The following is a 14,326-nucleotide window of genomic DNA, read 5'->3' as shown; positions in this document are numbered from 1 at the left end:
AAGTGACCATTGAAGGTTCAAGTGACCATCCGTGACCATTTTGTCTGACAGTGAGGACACTATTGTCCACAAATAAGTTCACACATTTACTATACGCAGTGTTATTGTTGATATTTAAAGGTTTCAAAGGTGGTAAGTTTCTTTTGTGTTTTCGGTCTTTTTGAAGTTGGTCAAAATGGTCAAATTTTTCGGTCAAAATGCCCATTTTGCACTGGCCTTTTTAAAGCCAATATCAAGACATCACGTGCAGCTCATTAAAATCATCCCGTACCTCTTGGCTAATCACTGACAGTCAAAACGGCTGTTCAACAGCTGTGCTATGAAGTGACCATTGAAGGTTCAAGTGACCATCCGTGACCGTTTTGTCTGACAGTGAGGACACTATTGTCCACAAATAAGTTCACACATTTACTACACGCAGTGTTATTGTTGATATTTAAAGGTTTCAAAGGTGGTAAGTTTCTTTTGCGTTTCAGTATATATTGGTAGATGTTTTTGAGGATTTGCGTTATATTAAACCAAGGGAGTGTCCGTGCCATCGCTATATAGGAAGTCTATCGATTTCCAGATAAAACATGACTTAAATTTACAAAATGCATACCCCACTAACTTGGAGCAGGCCTACAAGTCGGAATAGGTTTTTTTTTTTTTTTTAAATCTTTACAGGCCTGGTCTAAACTGCATGTCAGAGGTACCTTTATGTATGTTTATATTTCCAGTTGCAAACAGTTGTGATCAACAAATGAGAGGTATTGACTCGAGTCACAACCATGGGCAAGCGAGATGATTAGCATTGGGGTTAACAAGAAAAAAACAAAAGAGCAATAAATATCATCTTCCCTCTCTCTCCCTCCCTTCTCCCTCCTTTCCCTCCTCTCCTGCCCTCCACCTTTATCAAGCTAAATTTTGTATGTTTTTACTTTAGCATGTTTTTGGGCCTACAACATTGCCTGTACAAAATTACCTCGTAAACCAAAGTTTTTTGCTCCTTTGCTACAAACCACATTAATGTCGGCGATAATGCGATAAACCAGCAATGGCATCAAATGTCCTGGGAATCAAGTGTTAAAGTGAGCGGATCACAATTATGGGAGTTAATAACCGGTAAGGAATAGCTTTTAGGAAAGATACATGAAACTGAGGAGGTCAAATGTCGACTAACCTTGAACTTTGCACTTGATGAGAAGTATGTCTTCCAGCGAACGGTGTAATAGCGGGCATCAGTAATCCGTTGGCTCTTTGGGAGGGAATAATCTGCCCACGTGATCTGGATGGCGTCAGCGGCTCGTGCCAATGCTTGAACGCCCACCGGGGGCATCATGGGTGCCGGTGGCCCTGTTACTGCCACAAAAGAGTCGGTGAAAGGGTCAAACATGCCATTGTCTTCACCGGGAATGCTCAAGCCTTCGATGGAGTCTGCAGCCCAAAGCGAGGCCAGGTTGCATAAATCAAACAAAACGGGGCAACAAAATGTCGAAGGGAAAGAAAGAAAAATCGGAAAGTGAAATCCAGAGTTTGTAAGCCGCAGGGGTTGGAAATAAGAGATGGAGAGAAGGAGGGACGTCAGTGTATTAGTTCATCAGCAAAAGCAATGAAGACAGTAGCACAAGATATATTGAGATTGATCGGCTTCATGTAGACCACAGTGGAAAGAATGTTTTCCGGGAGATCAATGAAGTCAAATGTACCTGTAAGCGGGCGCGTCGTCGCGCTCTCGTACAGAGGTACACCCTGACCCATGTTGTTGAAGGCCCGGAGGGAAATAACGTATTGATGGTTGGGTTCTAGAGGATGACAGAGGATGATAAAACTTTGGTGAGTGAGTGGGATGAAAGCAATTAAAGATTTTTCTTCAAATCTCAAGTGCCCTTAAAATTTCAACAGAATAACTTTGGCACTTTAATTATTTTAATATCTTCCATAAAGGACTTCAAAACAAACCTTTGCTTTTCTGCATTCTAAATCGTTGATGTTATGTGCAAAACGGCTCTCTGGCTTCATGCCACCGACGCGCTTTCTACTCATGGCAGAGAACATGCATGTTGACAATTTATTTTTGTCTTAGTCTTCATCTATCTATATATATAAAACACAGTTTGTGTGTGTGTGTGTGTGTGTGTGTGTGTGTGTGTGTGTGTGTGTGTGTGTGTGTGTGTGTGTGTGTGTGTGTGTAATGTTACCGATAGATTCCTAAACGGAGAGGCTTACGTGCTTGATATTTGGCATAGACATGGCCATTGAGCCTGGGACGAACATGGCCGAACTCAAAATATTTGACGATCCATATTTTTTATTCATATTTACCTCAGTGCATTTCAGCACACGGAATCAACGGAATCAGAGCAGGTGGGTGCTGATTCGCTCAGAGCGATCACGTGATGACGCTATGACGCTATGACGCTATGAAAAAAAAAATCGCTATGACGCTATGACGCTATGACGCTATGAAATGCTATGAACGCTATGATATGACGCTATGACGCTATGAAAAAAAAAATCGCTATGACGCTATGAAACGCTATGAACGCTATGACGCTATGACGCTATGACGCTATGAAAAAAAAAATCGCTCACTTTACCAAGGGGCTCGCTCTCCCCCCGTTCCCCTCCCCTCCCCCTCCCCTCCCCCGCCCGGCAATGCCGGGTACTTCTGCTAGTTCTTTATATTTGCAATGGTAATGTATCAATTTTTACCATTCCTCTGAGAGTGGGATATTTCTGGCTTGGCCTTAACTACTTATAGCTTTCCTAGAGGATGTCAGTTCCACCCCCTAATTAGTATGGGGCTGTTCTCAGGGCAAGGATCAGATTCTATCCTGTGAAATGCCTATTGTATAACACCTCCATGGTGATGTGCTGCTTGCTCTTATCAAGCGCCAGCAGTTAGAATGTTAGAATGCGTCATCGTGACTGCTCCTGCTCCCTCGTACATAGTTGGTTCATTGATGTGTTCAGTCAGTTGCGAGAGTAATAAAGCTGGCCATTTAGCACCCTTAGTGTTCTCGCTTCTCACATCAGCACCAGAGGAGATTTGTGTCGGCGAAATTGCGAATTAACTGCTAACCTATTTTGCCAAATAGATCTACCTTCTCTCGCAAATGTGACGATCTTTCTTTCCTTTCATTTTCATGTGTAGATGTTACGTTCTCAGTGCTGAGACTGAGATTTTATGCTTGCCAGTCATCTTCGTTCCCTCATGCTTCATTTTCATGTGCTTGTATTTATTTATGCACTAGCAGGAGTACCTGGCATTGCTGGGATGGGGGGGGGTGAGGGGGGGTGGTGGAGGGGGAGCGAGGCAGGAGAGGGAGGGGTGAGGAAGGGAGTGGGGGGAGTGGAAGGGGAGGGGAGAGAGAAGTGAGTGGAGAGAGAAGTGAGTGGAGAGGGAGGGGAAAGATATATTACATATATTTTTTTTGGGGGGGAGGGGGTGGGGTAGGGGAGGGAGGTGGCTTTGCCAGGCTTCTTTGTTTCGGGGGAGGGGGGAAGGGAAGGAGAAAAAATTTACCTGTGCAAAGGGTGCTTTAACCTTGGTGTTGCCCAGGTAAAAAAAGGAAATTATAATACCCTCTGCCACCATCATCACCAGGTGGAACCACACGGTATACATTTACAAAGAGAATTTACGCCCCTATCCCGGTCCCCCACACCCCCGCATGAGGCCGCGGCCACATAGCCTATGTTAACCCTCAGACAAAGTTGTATTTGTATTTGTACACCGAGTAAAGTACATAAGTGTTTATAGCTGGCGTACCCGGCATTGCTCAAGTGAAAAAGAAACATTAACATATTTTAAATGGGGGCAAATATAATGGAAAAGCAATTACATCCAAATCAGAATCCATCACAAATGTCAAATTATCATTTTACCTTGGTGAATATATGCTGGTGAATGTGCCGTTGATCACGTTTCTGAGTTAAGTATGATGACGTTCGGGAAGAAAAAAAAGACTTACCACCAAGTGCGACCGCTTCCGGAATTGTTTGATTATTTGTGTTCAAATGTCTGGTAAATGTTTTGTATTTATTTATGCGAATGTGTACTTGTATATAACTGTCATTAATCAAAAAGGCTTAAGCACGATAGAGCGATTTAAAAAAATTAAAAAGGAACCACCCCCTCCCTAAAACACTCCCAAGCACTCACTGATGAACCTCTGAAAGTTTGACAAAGATCCGTTCAGCCATCTCTGAGAAAAATGGTGACACACACACACACAGACCAACGGCTCTCTTACGATATGTAGTAGATTACTTATTCTCCAATGTAAGCTAAGTAGTTTTCCAAATAAATTGGATCTAAGGTTTTCATTAACAGGCAAATACGATTTGGTCATTATCATAGTTTACGGTTGTTGGAATCCTACGTTTTGCTGTACATTTTTGCTTGTACACCTGGCAATCTTTCATACATACAAATATAGTGAAAGCAAAACAACCCAAACATTTTGCTACATTTTTTGACCCAAATCACCCATACAACCTCAACCATCCTATCCCAACTCCCTGTCCCCTCTTTGCTCCCCAACCCAAAACAACACTTTGTTCTCCACTCCTCCTTTCTTCTTCAGGTCCTCAAGCTACCCCCCAATCCCAACTCTACAAACCCCTCCCCCACCCTTTCTTCAAACACCCTCCCCACCCACAGTCATCAAGCTCCCACCCCAAGTCCTCAACCCCTAAACTCTAAGCCCTCAATCTGCCCCCACCCCTCCACCACAAGTCCTCAAACCTCCTCTAAAGCCTCAACACCCCTCTCCCAACTCTCTGTCCCTTCTCAGCCCCTCCTCCTCCCATACCAATTCTCTGTCCTCTCTCTCCCCCTTTATTAGTCCACTACCGGTATACACCGGAGGGGACTATAGGTTTGCACGCCGTCCCTCCGTCTGTCCGTCTGTCAGTCAGTCTGTCATTCCGTCACACAAAGAACAGTTTTCCGGACTTTTTTTCTGAACGCTTAATGCTAATGATTTCAAACTTGGTACATGGTTTCCTCATGATAAGTTACAGATCAAGTTCGAACTTCACGACGTTTTGATCATTTTTGACAAAGTTATGGCACTTTGAACTTTGGGAATTCTGATAATTCTGATGATCCTTAACTCAGTGCCATTTTAAGTTTTAATTTCCTTTAAAAAGGATTTTCTCTGCAATAATAGGATCGATTGAGATCAAATTTTCACCATAGGGGGGACTCGGTCTGTAGAATATTTTAATGGTAATTATGACGTCACAGGTCACGTGGTTCAACCGCCATATTGTTTTTTGTGAAAACACGAAAACCCCTTTTTCTCCAACGGCTGAACAGATCGAGGCCAAACTTTGCAGGAAGAATCGCATACCCATGACGAACAAAAAAGTCAGTGAGCATGACGTCATGCATCACATGGTTTCAGAGTTATGACGTTTTAAAGCATGAACCTTTAAAACCGAGCTCCACCCTCATTTTTGATCCAATCGAGGGGAAACTTCACAGATCTGTTCAGCATGTCAATCTACTAAAATGTCCTTTTGGAATTTGCAATAGGGCACATGGTTTGGCATATATCGTTAATTAAACGAATTTTTTTTTTTTTTTTAAAGGATATATCTTGTTTATTCTAGAGTTCTCCTCAAGCCGCACGGCGCTCCCTCAGCCTCGTCTGCGAACGTCAAAAGCGCGACACAGCGCGCGCTTTCGCGAGGGGCAGAGCCAAGCCGAGCAACATATATATACACATCGATCATTGATCGTGAACAGGAAAATATAATAAATTACTGATATTTAGCGACTCGAAAGGTTCTTTATCAACAACTTATTTTCTTATGCTTCTGCTGACCTGTCTGCAAGGTGTATAAATCGAAGTCCCAAGTGCGAATCACAGGTGAGCCCATCCTGTGGTAATTAGCGATTGGGAACGATTCAGAACCTGTGGGTAAATAACCCTTGGTAATTTCCCCAACAGTTTTCTGGACGACAGACTGCCGGTAGGGGACATGTATTGCAGCGCAATACTCAGAATGCTTGTTCTTCAAGTTATAAACTCCACACACCCAAACCACATGTCCAGAAACAGTCTACCAACCCCAAGAGCTCAACACCCCTTTCCCAACTCTGTCCCCTCTACCCCATTCTTCCCAAACTCTCTGTCCTCCCCTCCCCCCCATTCTTCCCAAACTATCTGTCCTCCCCTCTCCCTTTCCACTTCAAGTCCTCAACCTCCCTCTCCCAACTCTTTGCCCCCCCCCCCCCCCAATCATTCCCAACTTTTTGGCCTCCCCTTCCCTTTTCTTCCCATTCTTAGCAACTTCACACAAGGATACATAAGGAACTTTGGTGCAGGATGAGACTATTCAGCCCTTCATTTCATTATATATATATATATATATATATATATTGTCCACATGAAACATGCAATTTTTTCATCCACTGGCAATTCAATTCAAAAAAGGCGCATCACCGAATTTTTGCATCAGCATTAAACGTGTGAATTGAATTAGACACAAATGATAGTCTAAAATGACAGCACAAGGTAAGTGGAATGCAAAGGCGAATGCCGAAATGATTAACACATGCATGCTTTGTTCTGACGTTGTTCCTGTTCCTGTTAGTTAAGAACAACATTAAAAGTAAATAACGACGGAGCATGAAATTCACAATCTTTTCTCCCTTTCTAAAGAACACTCGCTTTTTTTCTCGTTCATAATGTGTAATTTCAAAAGTACATTAAAAAACATTTAATTCACAATTTCGCGAGATTACATCATCTCGCAATTATTCAGTAAAAATAGGGGTGGATAAGACAGCAAGGTGATTAAAAACAAGACCAAAAGTCTAACAGCGGCGTAGCCGGGCTTGTAAAATATTATAAAGCACAAACACATATGATTTGCTTTTTAAACAGTCACTAATGCTGTTTATAACATTAAACAAAGAAATTTGGAGGAATCCAGACATCCGTGAGGTAAGTTTTACTGACAGAACTGAGGGAAGATCTACTGTAATCTAGATTATACCCCACAAGGGTTGGAGGTGTGCTTATTTACCAAGCAGCTAGCTAGCACTTGCCAAGCCAGCCGTTCCTTAACGGTTTTGAATGGAGTGCTTGCTCGAATGCTTTAACCAATTGGTGATCTCTCCACAAGAAACTTGGTAAATGAACACACACCCAATGTTCTTGAGACCCAATCATAGATCGACTGTAATCTATATACCCCAAAGAGGAATGACCTTTCCTGCCGCTCTCGAAGTGAGTAGGTGTTTACGCCGTAATGACATCATATACGTAATGACGTAGCTTGACGGCCGGACACAAAAGTTCCGCCACTTTAATATATATATAAGATATATATTTAACCTCCAGTAACGTTGCAGTCACTACAAAGGGATTAGTGTTACGATTCGATTCACTATAATAATAACATTACGTTATTATTACGAAAATTATATTATTTTAAAAAAACCGAGGTGAATTCCTTACTTCCGCTTTTACACCGCTTCAATCCATCAACTTTCCATTCACGACATTGGGATTAAAGTGTTATGGTTATATTTACTATAATATTATTATTACTACGAAAACGATACTACTGAAACAATACCACTGTATTAAGAAACCTGGGTTTAATTTGTCCGAAGAGGACGGTGAGTCATAACGCATAAGGCCTTTACATACCGTATTGTTGGAAGAGACGTAACGCCGATGCTTTCGATATTTGATGGTCATTTTAACAATCGGTTTGTTTGTGTTTAACACTGAATGAAAAACGTAAAGGTAGAGCATGGCGATTGTGATATATGACAGGTTCGACGATATGTTCAGCCTGAACGGCATATAAATCAAAATGGCCAAGTGTGGAGAATCAGCCGCAGCACCGCCGTAATGACATCAGCCGTAATCACATCACCCTGTCATGTGACCAGATTCTCACCTCTGATTGGTATACGTTTGAGGGGACATACATACATACCTACATACATACAGACAGATAAATACTGTTCTAGACGGCTCTTCCCAATGGGCTACGCCGTAAAAACATATAAGGTAATTTGTAATGTAAAATATCATACAAAACCGAAACTCCCTATGGGTTTTATTGTCCTTGGTTGAGTAGCTTAAGAGAAAATCGTTGGAAAGACAGAATAACAAAAAAACAGAACAAGCATATTCATTGCTTATATCAATATTATGAAGTTCTCAACACTCATAAACTAAAGTAAACAAAAAAATTAACCTTAACACATCCGGAAATAATTAAACACGTCAATGGAAGAATACATATGAATGATAGGGTTGCCCCCACAGTTCTCACCAAGTGGTCTGATCGTGTAGTACCGTTGCTTGCTATTCACACGGACTGTCTCGGCATATGGGCTACCCACACCATAGCCGATGATGTATCCCCGCACAAGAACTTCCAACTGCTTGGGCGGAGTCCAACTCACAACAATGCTGCCAGGAAGCGGCCGAACATGCAGTGAGCTTGGCTGCTCGGGCACACGTGATTCTGCATTGGATGAGAGTTAAAACAAAAACATTGATAGAAAGGCCATTGAGGACGTTGTTCTGCTATCAGCAGGTCATGATGCGTCTGCAATTATTCAAATAATATTTACAAAAAATACTAGGTAATTCCCATTCAAGTTAGACAGCTTACTTGCAATCCTCAATTCCTTCAATTCTCCTGTCTGGGGAACCATTTTTCTAGTTTTTATCCACTCCTATTCATACTTTCAGTTATTCAAGGTCTTAGTTGATCATCACCTGGTATTAAAACCTTTGGGCAGACAGGATGGCTAAGAGGTATGCACACTCTTCTCTAAGCTGTCTAAGCAGGGTTCAAATCCCAACTCAGCTACTGGCGTTTCTGTCATCCTGATGTTTCACAGGCAGGGTCATTCATCAATGTGTGTGCCATCCCTCGGATAGATGTTAAATGGGCGTCCAGTCTTCCGGCATTAGATGGTGGACTTAAAGATCCCACGGTGTCCTTCACAAAGAGTAAGCGAGCTATCGCTGGCACCCTGAACAAATTCATAAATTCCTGCCTTAACCAGCAGAGGGCATTGCATCAGCGGCACAGCCACACCCTCAGCCAATGATGCTACCCCGCAGCCTTGTGCTGCATACGAGGGAAGACAAATAAAATTCTGACTTATTCTGAGATGCTCTCTCTTCATAAAAGGTCATTCCGTCTACAGTACTTGCTCTTCCTTTCCCACCATCAGTATGTAACACCCCTCACACATTTCCCATTCAGCTCATCCAACAACTTAAATATCCAAGTATAAAAAAAGGAAACTTCGACACAGTAAGACTTGATTTAGCCAATCATGTGTATGTCACATCCCCATTATGCCACACAGATGCTTACCATCCAAGCCCTCCCTGAATGTTTCCACTGTGACCCATTCAGACACTGGTCCTGAACCATTGATTGTCATGGCTGACACACGTATACTGTATTCTGAAGCTCTGTCGAGCCCTGCCAGGTAAAGACAGTTAAAAATAAGGAGATGCACATAGTTTTATGTTAATTCTCAACCAATTCAAAGTGGTTGTTGCATCATCATTCACTGCTGACTATGAAATGAAGTATTGATGTGTATCATGTACACAAAAGGGAAAGGGGGAGATAAATAAGGAGTGAAAGAAAAGTAATAGGGAAGCAAAGGAAAGAGCATGTTTATTGCATATGGGGGGTGGATGTTAAAAATTCAACCATTTTTGAAAACATAACATGTATTATACTGATCTTATACAGCAGCCTCACCTCAATGGAAAAGAGTAAATTATGCTGCAACTGACCGCTTGTCCAACACTAAAATGCCAATCTCTATAAACCTGCTTTAGAGACATATAAGAAGTAAGCAGAATGTCTTGAGCCAATTTGTGGACCTTACCTGTAAGTCGATGTTGCAGCTGTAGCCCATTGCTCATCTCATTCTCTCCACGGCGGTGGCTCTTGCGGTATCGTATGCGATAGCTGACGATTTCACCGTTGGTAGAGCCGGCTGGAGGAGGCTGCCAGCGCACCATCACTGACTGTCGGGGAATCCAGTGTCATGTCCTTATTAATCGTGTTGATTTGGTATCCGGCGGTGGTGCTTAAGGTGTTATTTTTCGATGCAGATTATTTTGTCAGTTACACCACTTGCGTAGTTAATGGTCCACTAGCTGTTCACACCTTCCCATGAAGCTGATAAATGCAACAATTTTGAGCAAAAGCATCTGTAACTGACTGCTTGGTCAAAAACGGAATACTACTCTCGATGAACAATGGAGTTTATAAAGTAAAAGTTGATAAAAGTGTCATGGGAAATGTGGTCTGGCTGGCTGATGCTTAGATGATCAAACGTTAACCACTTCAGAAGTTCGGATCTTCGGTTCTGTTTAAGTGCCAAAGCACAAATAATGCCTTAAACATCAGCTGTACCAAGGTAAAGATAACTCTACCAACTTTCAGTTGATAAAATCCATTGCTTCTGCAACAGTCATGACCAATACTATAATTCACATCAGCAATTAATACAAACAGGATGCAATTACTGAAGAAAATGAATACTAACTGTTCGGAAGTTTAAACCAATTTCACGATAGGCCAAAACATACCTGACGATGGACTTACAAGGTGTGTAGGACTCAACTTATTGAATGCATTCAATTAATTACTCAACAATTTTTTTTTTGACAAGTATGTTGATCACTCCGGTTTGTGTGTGTGTGTGTGTGTGTGTGTGTGTGTGTGTGTGTGTGTGTGTGTGTGTGTGTGTGTGTGTGTGTGTGTGTCTGTCCGCTCACTTATACTTACTTACCCACAGGTCACAATTTAAAACCGATCTTCACGAAACTTCACCAAATGGTAGAGTTGGTGGTCCGATGAAATTTGAATAGGATTTTCATATCAGTGAACTGAATTCAACCACCATTTTGAGGTCAACATAGGCCAAAACGTCAACATAGGCCAAAGCTATGTTGGTTATGTCTAACGTCCCTGAAAATGTCTGCTGCTCTTCTTCTGCTCCAATCGGCTCATCTGATCATGTGCTTCTTAAAGTGGACATCTCTCTGACCATTCTCAGGGAGCCTGCTCAGCGTCGACGAGTCTGGCATTTCACTCAGGCCAACTGGCATGGTCTTCAAGCAGCCATCAATCATCTGGACTGGTCTCCCATCTCTACCGCCTCTGACATCAACTCATCCTGGGAATTCTTCCAAAGTAAATTGCTCTCTCTCATGCACAGATTTATCCCATCTCGTCTTCAATTGTCATACCCTTCCTCCCGTCCATGGTACACGGAATCTTGTGGTGAGGCTGTTGCCCAGAAACAACTTGCCTTCGTCTCCTGGAAAGCAAATCCAACGGAAGGAAATCTCATTTCCTTTCACAAAGCCTGAAACAAGTGTGTGTCCACCCTCAGGAGAGCCAGGAAACAATATCTCTCCGTTCTCAAGACCGAACTCTCTTATCTGTCTCCCTCTTCCAAATCCTGGTGGCGTCTGGTCAAATCTGTTTCTGGTGTTTGTTCCCCCTCCATCCCCTCCCTCACCTCAAACGGCCACACGGCTGACTCCGCACGTGAAAAAGCTGAATGCCTCAACTCTGTGTTTGCCTCTAAATCTTGTGTCCCAAACCCATCCCTCTCTGTACCCACCGTACCCAGTCATACCCAGCTGCTCCTGGACTCTGTGTCCTTTCCTCCTGACAAGGTGGAAATGTTTCTGTCAACCCTCGACTCTGATTCTGCAACTGGACCTGACGGCATCAGCCCACGGGTCCTAAAATCCTGTTCTTCTGCTCTTTCACTCCCTCCCTCTGTTCTCTTCACCCTCTCTTTTGCTCAAGGTCATCTGCCATCTGCTTGGAAATCAGCCAACATCACCGCTTTGCACAAAAAAGGTGCAAAAACAAATCCTAGCAACTACAGACCAATCAGCCTTCTCCCAATTATCAGCAGTCATGGAATCCATCATTGCTTCGGATATGAAATCTTTCCTCTTCTCCAATGGCTTGATCTCTGATCATCAATTTGGTTTCAGACCTGGTCACTCTACTCTGGACATGCTGCTTCTGCTTTCTCAACAATGGATGGAGGTGCTCAATGCCAAACAGGAAATTAGAGCAGTCTCCCTTGACATATCACGTGCCTTCGATACGGTCTGGCACCCCGCTCTGCTCACCAAACTCTCCTCATTTGGTATCCATGGAAATCTCCACGCATGGCTGGCGGACTTCCTCTCTAGTCGTAGTCAACATGTGGCCCTGAATGGGTTTCTCTCATCTCCTCTTCCTGTTCAGGCTGGAGTTCCACAAGGCAGTGTTCTGGGCCCTGTGCTTTTTCTGGTCTTCATCAATGATCTCTCTGACTCTCTTGAAAATCCTCTGTATCTCTTTGCTGATGACTCTACTCTCTGTCGCTCCATTCTTCATCCCTCAGATCGGCAGTCTGCAGCCTCCTCACTCTCTGCAGACCTGGACAAAATCACAGACTGGGCAAACAAGTGGAACATGTCTTTCAATCCTGACAAATCTCACACTCTTATGATGTCTCTCCGAAAAGACCGACTGGACAACCCTCCCATCCACTTTCTGAATAATCCTCTCCAATAAGTTCTGTCACTCAAGCTTTTGGGTCTCACTATCTGCCATGATCTTTCCTGGGAAAACCACATTTCAAATCTGGCCTCCAAAGCCAGTCGCCGACTGGGCATCCTCCGTCGTGCGAAGTCCTTCCTTGGCACACCTGAGCTCCTCACCACATACAAGGCTTTCATCCGCAGCTCAATGGAATACTGCTCTCCCCTCTGGGCTGGTACTCCTGCCTCACACCTAGCTCGTCTTCACGCTGTTGAAACCAAAGCGTTCAGAATCATTGGAATCTCCCGCGATGAAGCTAACTCCAAGGGCCTCTCACTCACTCACCGCAGGCAGGTTGGTGGTCTTTCCGTCTTCTACCGACTCCTCTCTGGTCTTGCCCCCCCAGCTCTCTCTGGGCTCTGTCCCGCAAATATTCCTACAGGTCGCACAAGATCTGCCTGCAACCCTCTTATGGTCAAACTGCCAAAATCAAGAGTCTCTGCTCACCTTCACTCCTTCATTCCTCTTTTCTCCCGCCTCTGGAACAAACTCCCTCACTCTCTTCAATCCCACTCCTCCCTCCAGGTCTTTAAAACAGCTGTTCACCACCATCTCTTATCTTCCCCCATCCAAAACCTTGATCTTTTCTACCCCCGCTAATTTCACCCCAAATCCACTTTTTTGAAATACCAACTTCTGTCCTGGAAGTCCTTGGTGTCCTTGTGTTTTATACTTCTCCCACCCACCCTCCCCCCAAGCCCTCTCCCTCCCACACATCTCCCGATGTCCCTGCTCTCAAATGTTGTGATTGTGTGCTTCCCCTTCTCTCCCTATCTTGTCTACCGCTCCCTCTTTTTATATATTTTGTTTGTCTGTTTGATTTGTTTGTGAAATAAATGTTAGCTCTTTCACGAGCCTCGATTCAGTATACAAAAAAAATAATAATAATAATAATAAAAAATAAAAAAAAATAAAAAAAATTACAAAGTCATATACTTGTCCAGCTATTAAGGCTCTGGTCTGATTTTCTAACAACTGATTCCCAGATGAATACCGGTACCATTGGCGAAGACCACTCTGTTAACAAAACGTTGGACCCGAGCCTTGCCTGTTGGGAAGCTATACCAGTGGGTGATCACTTCATTTATTAATAGGGCCCTTCCTGACCCCAACCAGCTTTAGTGAAATAAGTTTCGTTTGTTTTGTTTGAGGCCTATACGTAAAACAGGAAAAGGCAATGTGTGCGGTTATATATAGAATATTATATTCACCTTGGAATTGACTGCTTCTGCGGTGACATTCTGTGGAGGTGCACTTGGGACTGCAAACAAAAACACATTTTATAAGTACACAATATTGTTGGCACAATATAAGCATTTCGGGAGTGGCAGCATATCAGCCAAAACATGCAAGGTGAAGGTGAATTGTTTCCTCCACTCAGGAAGTAAAACAGTCGTGTTATACCTCCGAAATGGAGATAAAGTACCACTGCAGTAGGTACACAATTTAATCATGTTGCACCTCAGGAAATGTGCCACTCATACGTGAGTGAAACAGTTTTGAGCAGAGTTTGATGTTGCACCAAATACCACCCCACTAAATTCCACAACAATGCAATGATGATTGTGCTACAAGAGTATACAATGATAATTTGCAGGACCAATAAGAGTGTTGTTAAGTTGCCATCAGATGTGATTCACACCAGATTTGATAATACACAATGACCACTGTAACTTTTTCCATTGTGATATCAAGTCAGAAGACAGAA

At 43.1% G+C, this 14,326-nt stretch overlaps 1 protein-coding gene across 1 annotated transcript in view; it reads right to left on the bottom strand.

Moving 5' to 3' along the window:
* Positions 1-14,326, bottom strand: part of LOC137431314 (neogenin) — a 343,015-nt gene that overhangs the window by 109,772 nt on the left and 218,917 nt on the right. The window contains exons 12-17 of the mRNA XM_078782693.1: positions 13,830-13,879; positions 9,884-10,025; positions 9,355-9,465; positions 8,293-8,487; positions 1,689-1,784; positions 1,163-1,341 (exon numbers count right to left, since the gene is read on the bottom strand). Coding sequence (XP_078638819.1) covers positions 1,163-1,341; positions 1,689-1,784; positions 8,293-8,487; positions 9,355-9,465; positions 9,884-10,025; positions 13,830-13,879 — 773 coding nt within the window. The remainder of the gene's footprint in view (positions 1-1,162; positions 1,342-1,688; positions 1,785-8,292; positions 8,488-9,354; positions 9,466-9,883; positions 10,026-13,829; positions 13,880-14,326) is intronic.

Source organism: Myxine glutinosa, chromosome 7, assembly GCF_964187855.1.
Source record: "Myxine glutinosa chromosome 7, kmMyxGlut1.1, whole genome shotgun sequence".
Classification (NCBI taxonomy): domain Eukaryota; kingdom Metazoa; phylum Chordata; class Myxini; order Myxiniformes; family Myxinidae; genus Myxine; species Myxine glutinosa.
The sequence above is the reverse complement of the archived record's forward strand: the minus strand, read 5'-3'. Positions and strand labels throughout refer to the sequence as shown.